The sequence below is a fragment of the Mya arenaria genome, chromosome 6 (genome assembly GCF_026914265.1).
Source record: "Mya arenaria isolate MELC-2E11 chromosome 6, ASM2691426v1".
Lineage (NCBI taxonomy): Eukaryota > Metazoa > Mollusca > Bivalvia > Myida > Myidae > Mya > Mya arenaria.
In genome coordinates this window covers 24,906,192-24,915,763 of record NC_069127.1, presented here as the reverse complement: position 1 = coordinate 24,915,763, position 9,572 = coordinate 24,906,192, and the positions used below count along the sequence as shown (strand labels likewise).

General features: G+C 35.7%; 1 protein-coding gene across 1 annotated transcript; it reads right to left on the bottom strand.

Moving 5' to 3' along the window:
* Positions 1–211: 211 nt before the first annotated feature.
* On the bottom strand, positions 212–6,212 carry LOC128239070 (uncharacterized). The gene is made up of 3 exons (XM_052955516.1): positions 6,180–6,212; positions 4,219–4,319; positions 212–3,561 (listed from the first exon to the last, which is right to left on the bottom strand). The coding sequence occupies exons 2-3, from the start codon at positions 4,300–4,302 to the stop codon at positions 1,051–1,053; spliced, it is 2,595 nt and encodes an 864-aa protein (XP_052811476.1). The 5' UTR covers positions 4,303–4,319; positions 6,180–6,212; the 3' UTR covers positions 212–1,050.
* Positions 6,213–9,572: the final 3,360 nt, after the last annotated feature.

The following is a 9,572-nucleotide window of genomic DNA, read 5'->3' as shown; positions in this document are numbered from 1 at the left end:
TAATGCAGGAAAACGGAACGGGTCAGTCGTGAGTATCCGACCAGCCAAATAATGATACATTACCAATTTCTTATTTGCTTTGCCCCACGCCACATATTAGTTAGGCCCAAACATTTGCTTCACTATTGTAAAAAATGAGTGTGGAATAAAAAGGAAAGAATCATTATTCAAAAGATCCTACAATGTGATTTTTTTATTTATTTTGCTAACAATACTTTAATACTTTAATAAAAAGCCACTAAACAACATCTCCTTGCTGTGCGACCCCACACCGTCCACACCAACTGTGAGAGCTGTGTCCCCTCCAAAATCAAAATGCCATATTAGTTCCGGCGATGACTGCTATTTACACTCGTGTGGGCTACTAGGCGATATCTCACTTAAAAGTCAACATATAAATATAAACCATGCATAGTCTAAGACCCCTGGACAACAATTTAATGTCTATATAGAATGTAATTCAACTGTTATGGAATGGCATTTATTAAAAATACTCAGTATATAATGCTTTAGGGGAAACAATTTCAAAAATTATGAGGGCTTAACTTAGACTTAGTACTGTCCCATCATTTAACAACAGAATAAACGACAAACACATATATATAACAGACAATAAACAATTTCAATTCATGGTATTAAGATATAGATAGTTTAATATGTACAATATATTTAAAAACAAAACATATTACAATTATATTCTATTTAATTTGACTCATTCCATGTATTCAGAGCGATGACTTTTACCTTAACAGTTACAGAAATGCAATTCATATTCTACAGGAACCAAAAAAATATCAATACATAATATTATAATAACATATATAATGTTTATTTCACACACTATTTCGTATTCGTTATGATTTGCCAAGCGTTTGCACACTCTGTAACAGATATGACAAAATATCATAATCACTTACACAATGTTTAATTAATCATGATTCAGTATATGCACCTCAATACGAGTTGTTGTTGTTGTTGTTGTTGTTGTTGTTTGTAACGAGAGAGTTGAATAAAACGCATTTTCGTATAGGATACACTCACACTTTATTCTTACGCCGAAGATTGGTCATTTACATTACCGTGCACATCTAGCAACACTTCACCTAAAACGTTAGAGTTAGTGCTTCCCTCCTTACTTCTTATCATATTCCCAGAATCGTTCGAAATTTCTGTTATGCTTTTCTCAAAACATTCAAAACCAACACCTGTAGCATTGACTGTTTCAATGTTGGAACTGTTTGCATCTTTGCATTCTCCTTGTCCCAAAACTGTTGCTGCTGAGGACCCGGCTAAAAAATTCAAAGACTCTTCGAATGGCATGGTCATATCATCAATATTTTTAAAACCTACTTGCTCATCTATGACGTCTTGACTTTTCTCATCAAGAACACCTTTCTGAAATTCGACTGATTCAGAACCTTCGTGGGAAGAATCCTCGTTAGATTTTGTAGACTCGTTGTCAGAGCTATAACTTTCTTCGTTATCTGCTTCAGAGTCAAACACGAAAGCGGAAATTTTTCTTTTACTCATCTCGTCTTTGGAATCATCAGAATGTTGATGGTCTTCTACGTCTATGGTAGGTGATGTTAATTCGAATGCTACTGAGCTTGGAAAAGAATCGGGAACATTGGCATCTGAAGTATCAATACGTAGACTATCTATTGAATTTACTGTTTCTTGCAATACAGTATCATCAGCCTCAGAAATATTTGGGCCTCTTTTAATATTGTCAAATTCTTTCAAGTCACTACTTTCTGCATTCGTATTTATTTGAGACATATCTGGAATGATAAGATCGGAGTGTGTCTTATCAGTATTGTTGTTAATACATACATCGTTAGGTATAAATGAGAACGGATTTTCGTTTATTAACGATTGGCCACTTCTTGCATTTGCTTCTTTTGTATTTAGAATACTTGGTTGACTATTCTGTATTTCACTGTTCTGGTCAATGTTTGAATTTTTCATATCGTCCTTTTCCTCGTAAGTTTTAACTACACTGTCGCCGCGTATTTCCTGTTCTTTAGATTGTTTCCAGAAATATTCAGTCGGTACACCAGAATAAATGGCAGGGGTGGACCTGGATTTTTCATCTCCAGCACGATCATCATCTTGATAATTAGATACCGGCAATTTCACAGCTATGTCGTTTAATGTGAAGGCCCGTCTCCCTCGCCTAGGACTCGTGGCTGGAGAACAGTGAAGATCGATCGGATTTGGTGTCTCGGGCTCAAATATAATTTCATCTTGAACAAGAATAGTGGGCATTTCTTGGTCCATCACAATGTTTTCCTTCGATAATGTCAATGATGGTCGTTTTGATTGCTGCCGACAAACAAGTTTGGTCTCTAACGAAACGTCTTCTTCTCTTTCAGCAATACTATCAGCATTTGTTTCCAATTCTTGGTCAGTAACAGTTGTTTCTGTATCGTTATTGTCATCGGTAAGATCCACTGGATTTAACGATTGACCATTTTTCTCGTCAAGCTTGTCAATGTCTTCGACAGTAGAACTATCATTTTCATCCGATTTGAGGTTTTGTATTGACACATTAATAACATTAGTTTCATCACCCATCATTTCTGCAGGATCATTGTCATTATGGGAGATTGTCTCTTTACTTTCCAACTGTGGAATGTAATGTTTTTCACTGAATTTCTCTGAACTATCTATCATTTTCTCTAGTTTTTCAAACTCATCAATGCTGTCTGTTTTGTTCTCGTCCAATGGTTCGCTACATGCGTTTTCAAAAGTCAGTTTTCTATCTTGCTTTCTTGATTCGTTGGATTTTATACGAGTTGCAAATGAATCACTTTGAGACCTTCCCTTTTGCTGAAGAGTAGTATTGGAAAAGGACGCATCATTATGTGTCCAAAGAAATTGCTCACTTCTTGACCTCTCCATACTTTCCGGCCTATTATCGTGAATGCCTGAAAATGAAAGATTTATAGTGTGCGTGTCAGTGCTATCATTGCCAATACTCATATCGCTTGCCGTTCTTATACCAAGATCTGATTCAGTTACTGGGTCAAAGTTGTTATCAAGTTCCTTGTCTGCAACGTCAATCCTTATCAACGTAGCACGTTTTCGTGGTCGATCTCGTCCAACAGCTTTAATGGGAGCTATATCAGATTCTACTGGCTGGACTTTGTTCTTAGTGTCTGTTGATATATTAGAAACTGCCGGTATACCGGAATTAGACCTCATCTCAACAGTTGCTAGTTCGGGACTTTGTTCAGGTTCAAAGGCGGGATTTACTTGACCATCGACTTCATCTATTCTTTCTTCAATAGTAGCTGGATTTCGTCTTGATAGTGTTCTGTATAGTTTTTCAGGATCATCACGAACTAAAGTAACAGATGATTCTTTTTTGCTATAGGCAGGGTTGGAAAACGTTGTGAAATTCCTACCGATCCCCATTCTCACAGGATATTTGCGACGATACCAAACGTAGAAGATGAGGGCACCCACGCCAATTAAAATGATTGGGACAAGGATGCCAACAATTATGGTGGTGGTGTTTGCAGCTCCGCTGGCCCGTGTGCCGTTGTCTATCTCGGGCTACAAAGCATCAAACAAAGTATTTTAAAAGTAAAAAAAGGATAATGGAACATTTAGCAATGGTGTTGCTTATACATATTCACTTTATATGTTGCAACTTTAAAGTCTCATATAAGATAAGTTCCCATATTTACAACATAAACATGCCAGTTTTGTACAGTGTTAGCACGCGTTTAAGTTTGTCAATGAATATCCAGTGTACGTATCTTCCAGTCTGTACTATCTTTTTCTCATGGTTATCAGTAATTGATATTCGTATCACTTGATTTAAAAATAGAGGAAATGTAATCATCAAATAAGCCCAATTATATGCACAATAACCAATATATACAATTGTGTTTCAGTAGACTTGTGTTCCAGTTCACTCATGTTTCAATGACCGAACGAAAGGCGGTTATCCCATCATTTATAGGTAAATGTATTTTGATGAGTGTGTGGTCTGTCTATGGTGTTTGTGTGTATGAATGTGGTGTTTATATGTTTGTGTCTATAGTTCATTTTTGTTTGGGCCTTTACCTTTTGTCACTTAACCGGGTTTATTTTTGAGTTTTCGACTTCTTGGCTTGTCACTTTACATGAAGTTCTCATTGTAAAACTTATATTTACTTCTGTGCAGTTTCATATATGTAAAAATGACATTTAATTATGAGGAAGTACCTGTGATACAGGAGGCCTTGCTGTGTATACGGTGATGTGCTCTCCTCCCGGGTTCATAGGGGGGCTGGTGGTGGTTACCGCCATGGCTCCTAGCGGCGTTACTGTATGAATACAAACATAAAATCTTCAATTTAATAACCTGATTACCATGGAAACGTATGATTTTATATCGAAGTGTCCTTATTCGTCGTTCTACTCGTATCTTGAAGTACACGATGGAGAATCGAGCCCTTGTATGCAATAAGACGGAGCAGGTGCGTTCATATTAAAAAAGAAAAATGTGTATTTTAAAGAAATTCTTTAACATGTCTCAACAAAAATGCTGTGTACGAAATGTGTATTATCAAAACCTTTAAATCTGTATCCTTTTTGTTATTGTAAATTATACCATTAGGTCCTAAATATCGGAAACTCATAATGGTGGCATAACACTAATAAGATAACCTATAACCGATAACGTTCGCGAAGTGTTTTGCAGTGTGTGTATACCACGTGATAAATTGCGTCATAAATGATACGTCGGAAGGCCATATTTTGCTTCGAATGAAGATTAAAACAAAGATAACTTCACTATTTTTTCACCATATAAGATGAAGCCTTCGGTCTTTGACCAGAGTTTGATTGAGAGTTTAGTTTCTTCAAACACTTCGAAAAACTTTTTCACAATACGGCCGTCTGACGGAGCACTGTCAAAACATTATTATGGAAACAGGTTTGTTGACGTGTTTGAGGAGACTTATCACCTAATCAAGCTCCGGTAATAAAACGAAGGCGGGACTCTTTAAGTGGCATAGACTGCCCTTTGTTTTATTTAAAATGGTGTAGTTAAAGAAAAGTTATCTTTGATTTAAGTCTTCATTTTATGCAAAATGTTGCCTTCCGACGTAGCATATATGACGTAATTTATCACGTGGTATACACACACTGTTTTGTGTTAACCATGCACTTAATTTTCGCGATGTTTATCTAGCTTTCTAGTTATTATTTAACTATAGTTGATTATATTTTTTCGGTAAGATGAATTACATAAGACTGAAAAGCCTTAACGTGCCCAGAACTGCCACCTGTTACCTTTTCATGTTGTACTAACAAGTTTTCTAGTTATGGATTGCGAATTCTACTTAATAAATAAGATTAAGTGGAGCTGTGTTACCTTATTTTACCACTTATCAATAAATGCAGCTTTGGTTTCTAGCAGTAACTGGTTATCAAGTACTGATTTACAAATCCCACTAAGTAACTAACATTATAACTAAATCTTCTTAACTAGATAAAATTCGTTTCATCAGTTATCTATAAATATATTAAATTATTTATAGAACTAGTTATCTACTTAAGTTTTTCTCATTTCACATTTATAAAGTAAACCAGCTAGTTATGTTACTTACTAAGTGAAGATCGCAAACCATAACTACATAACCTGTTAGTGTTTTACAGCATGAAAAGGTAACAGTTGGCAATTTGGGGCACGTTCAAGCCTATTTTAGGCTTAGTTGATATTTATCGTACCGTAAACAAAATCGCGAATATTTACTTAAAAACAGGACTGACGATGTACTTCTCGGCAACTATAAATATGCATGTTTAATTAACTTACATTCTATTACTATCATGGATTTTAGAGAATAGTGATATTTTTTAAAAACGAACTTCTTTTTCCTCGATATTGAGCGCACCTGGTGCTGGTATTAGTGACTTTTCGTCGTATGTAGTTCCGATGTCATATTAAACATTTTATCTGCTTGACCGGTCACCGGTCACTGTATATTCAATTGTGTTATATGTTTTATTTTCGCTTGTATTATGCACCAGTCAATTAAAACCACGCCTTCCAGGTCCGGGGGTATACCGGGGATAGCCGAGGAAATGGGCCGTGTTTTAACCTTCCCGGTGGCCCCGCAGTGCCGGGTGAATGCGGTGTTTTTGTCTCCGCACCAAAAATAGCGGGGAATTGGCCTTACCTAAGGTCCCTGGGGTGCGGTGGCATTTGGCGGGGATTTTACCAGCAATTCGTCCCCACAGGATGGGGATTTTACCCGGGCTTGGCTGGACCGAAAGTCAACTCACAGCTATTCCCCGGACATGGGGGTTGGGCGTGGTTACAACTTACTGGTGCATTACTAAATGATGATACATGTGATTTAAAAATTTAAAACTTGTTTAATCTCATGGAATTTTCTCTATATCAATAAACGTTGTGTTCGAACGCAACCCCAACTGTTATTGATTAAAGACTATTTGAGTTATCGGTTTTGTTTAACCAGTGTTTCTTATTGTATATCTGTTTGATATGTATCGTTGTGCTTCACATCAAACTTGACCCTGCATATGTGGTTTCCATTTAATTCATTAGATTGTATCACGTGTATATAAGTTCCTACTTACGTTAAAGATACACCAGTATAATCGAGCGTTTACAAAAGAAATGGACTATTCTGAGAGTTGACGTACAAATAATTAGAATATTTGTATAAAAAAACAATCGAAGGTATAGTGATTATTTTCCGTGGTATATATCTATAGTGCTACTTATCAGGGTCATCGTTGTGTTTGGGGCTACTGGCCTTGTCTACTAGTTTCCAATGTATGCTTTTAAGCCGTACAGTAATTCTATTTCAATATGTAAGTATATCTGTTGGGACTTTATCAGAGTGGTTAAACATGTTTGATTAGCTTGATATATCAAACTCGCAAAGATAACTTTCTTCTGATAACAAATAATTGTGTTAGATGCGATGTATGACACACACAAGTCCTTAAAACTTTGCTAAATTGAAATACGAAATATGGAACCCCATATCTATTTCTCATATACAATTCACTACATCGATTAGTTTTATTCGATCTATAAGTTATCGAATTTTATTTTAATAAATAAAATAGAAAATCTATAAAACATAATTCAAACGAACTCCAAAATATTTACGACATTGACCATTGTACACTGCTGCAAGATGTATTCATATTATAGAGTACTATGCTAACAAGTCGAAATTGAATTTACTAATCAAAACCTATCATCAACATGTGTGTGCCAATTTCTGCAGTCATTTTATAACTATAATAATATTATAATAATTAAAATTTAAACTCGACTAAGCCTATTCAATTACATAGTAATGCACATAAAGAAGAAAATCTTACAACACTTACGTGTATTAATACTAATTATGCCATCAAATAACCTTTCACTTTTTCCTGTCCGAGGACACTGTGAGACATCACTTAGAAGGGGGCGTAAACAATTAAGATAACATGCAATGATTTGATCAGCCTCACGTTATCTTAATTGTGTCCTTGTGTTAACTATCAATGCATACGTATTCGTCCTATTGTGATGAATTGCATATATGCTGTGGTTTAATTGTTTTTGTATAAGCAGTTGTTTATTGTTCATTGTTTCACACAATATGTTGAAAACAGTGTGGTCTGTTGGAGGTGCTTGTTCTTGTGTATGTGGTGTTAATAAGATAATGTTCAGGGGCGTAGCTAGGGCCTAAAAAACTTGTAGGCACGATGATTCCATGTGAGTTTGGGGACTTTAATATGGACATAAAACACGCTCAAGTATATTTGCAATGATTACAATAAAAACAAGCAAGTTTAAAACAACACCAAACTTGCTTTGGTTATGATAAAACTAACTTTTGTATTGTTCAAAGTGTTTGAAAAGTTAGTTTTTATTGCTCTTTTGGTTACTTAAATTCTGTCATTTTTTTAATGTTGTAGGCCCAGGCCTACAAGGTCTATATGTAGCTACGCCATTGGTGTTCATTTTGTTTGAGCCCTTGCCTTGTGCCTTTGAACAGGGCTATTATTTATATTTACGATTACTCGGTTTCCTGCATTATTGATACGTAAGGGGTACTCGCATAGCAATTTCGGTTTTGGTAAATTTACATTTAACTCATCGTACCAAAGCGGTACCTAAACCTAAACATTCTTGATAAACACACCTATTTTATATATATATGAATAGAAAATTAAAGAAGTCCTATTTTAAACGAGATTATGGCAAAAACTAGCGAAGGAAATGTTAAAGAAACACCTGTAAATTTTACTTTCAACCATTTACGTTATTACTTTATTCAGGATTGTTGGGATAAGAGAGAGGTTGTGCACACAAACTGGTTTAAACCCCCAGTAAATTTACATTTTACTGACCGGTCGAAGGCGGTGCGTTACCTTGTTCAACATACCTAGTTTTTTTATATAGAAAGTATGCACAGTGCTGTTTGTTGAGTTTTGTGCTGTTGTTCCATGTTTCTTGTTTAGGGTGTGTTTTTTGTGTGGTTTGTTGTTGTTATATGTCTATATGCCGTTTACCCTGTGCCATAAACAGGGTTTATGTTTAAACTTTTGGCTACTGAGCTTGTTTCTGTAGTTTTTCACACAAGTTTTGAGTTTGTTTATACTCACACTCGGGCCAGGCCCATTCGGCGAGTGCTCCGAGAAGATTGTTAGTTATATTAGGTTTTTAGAGCATAATGCACAGACATAATGTAACCATAGTGTTTTGCTATCCTGTTTCTTTAACTTGCACCAGTGTATGGCACTGTCACACGGGAACACCATTTCTAGTCCCTCCTGGACGAGTAGTATTTTTAGTGGTGATGCGGGATTTCGAACCTGCGCCCTCTGGATTAACTGTCAAGTTTGTTACCACTAGATCACGGATTAAAATCGCACGGACCACAAACTGAACTAATGATGCCGTTATTTGGTAAGTATCAGCGACTCCTAGCGGACACGTGTTTTTAAAAGGTAAAGTTTATAAAACTACGCTCTCGCTCAATATATCAACTTTTCATTTTTTTCTTAAACTTGTTAATTAGTGCCTCTTTATTTAAAAAATTATCGACCGATCGGGCGGTTACAACAAGATTTATTGAAAGAAAAGTTGTCAACTATGTGATACTGTTTTGTCTCGCATGTTTCTTTCTTTCTTTATTTGTTAGTTTGTTTTTTACCTTGTATGTGTCTTATAGTAGGATGTAGGCGGGTTTTTTCTTCGCATATTAAATTCTTCTTTTTGTATTATTACTTCTTGTTGTACCTTTTTGTGTGTGGTTCTTTTGCTAATATCATGTTAACGTATGTATCATTGTGACCATGCATGTGTCTTATTATTCTTGTAATTTCCATCCTCTATTCGGTCACTTTCTGTTTGTCTATTATTCCTCTACCTTCAATAGCAAATATTCCATCACTACGTTTTGTTAATTAGCTTAGTATTAGCATTGCATGCTTTTGCTTTAACTCCGCCCTTATTGAATTTCAATTTAAGTGCAACATCTTTATCCCTACGATCGACTTAACACATTAAAGAAACAGAACGCCGCCATCAGCGATTT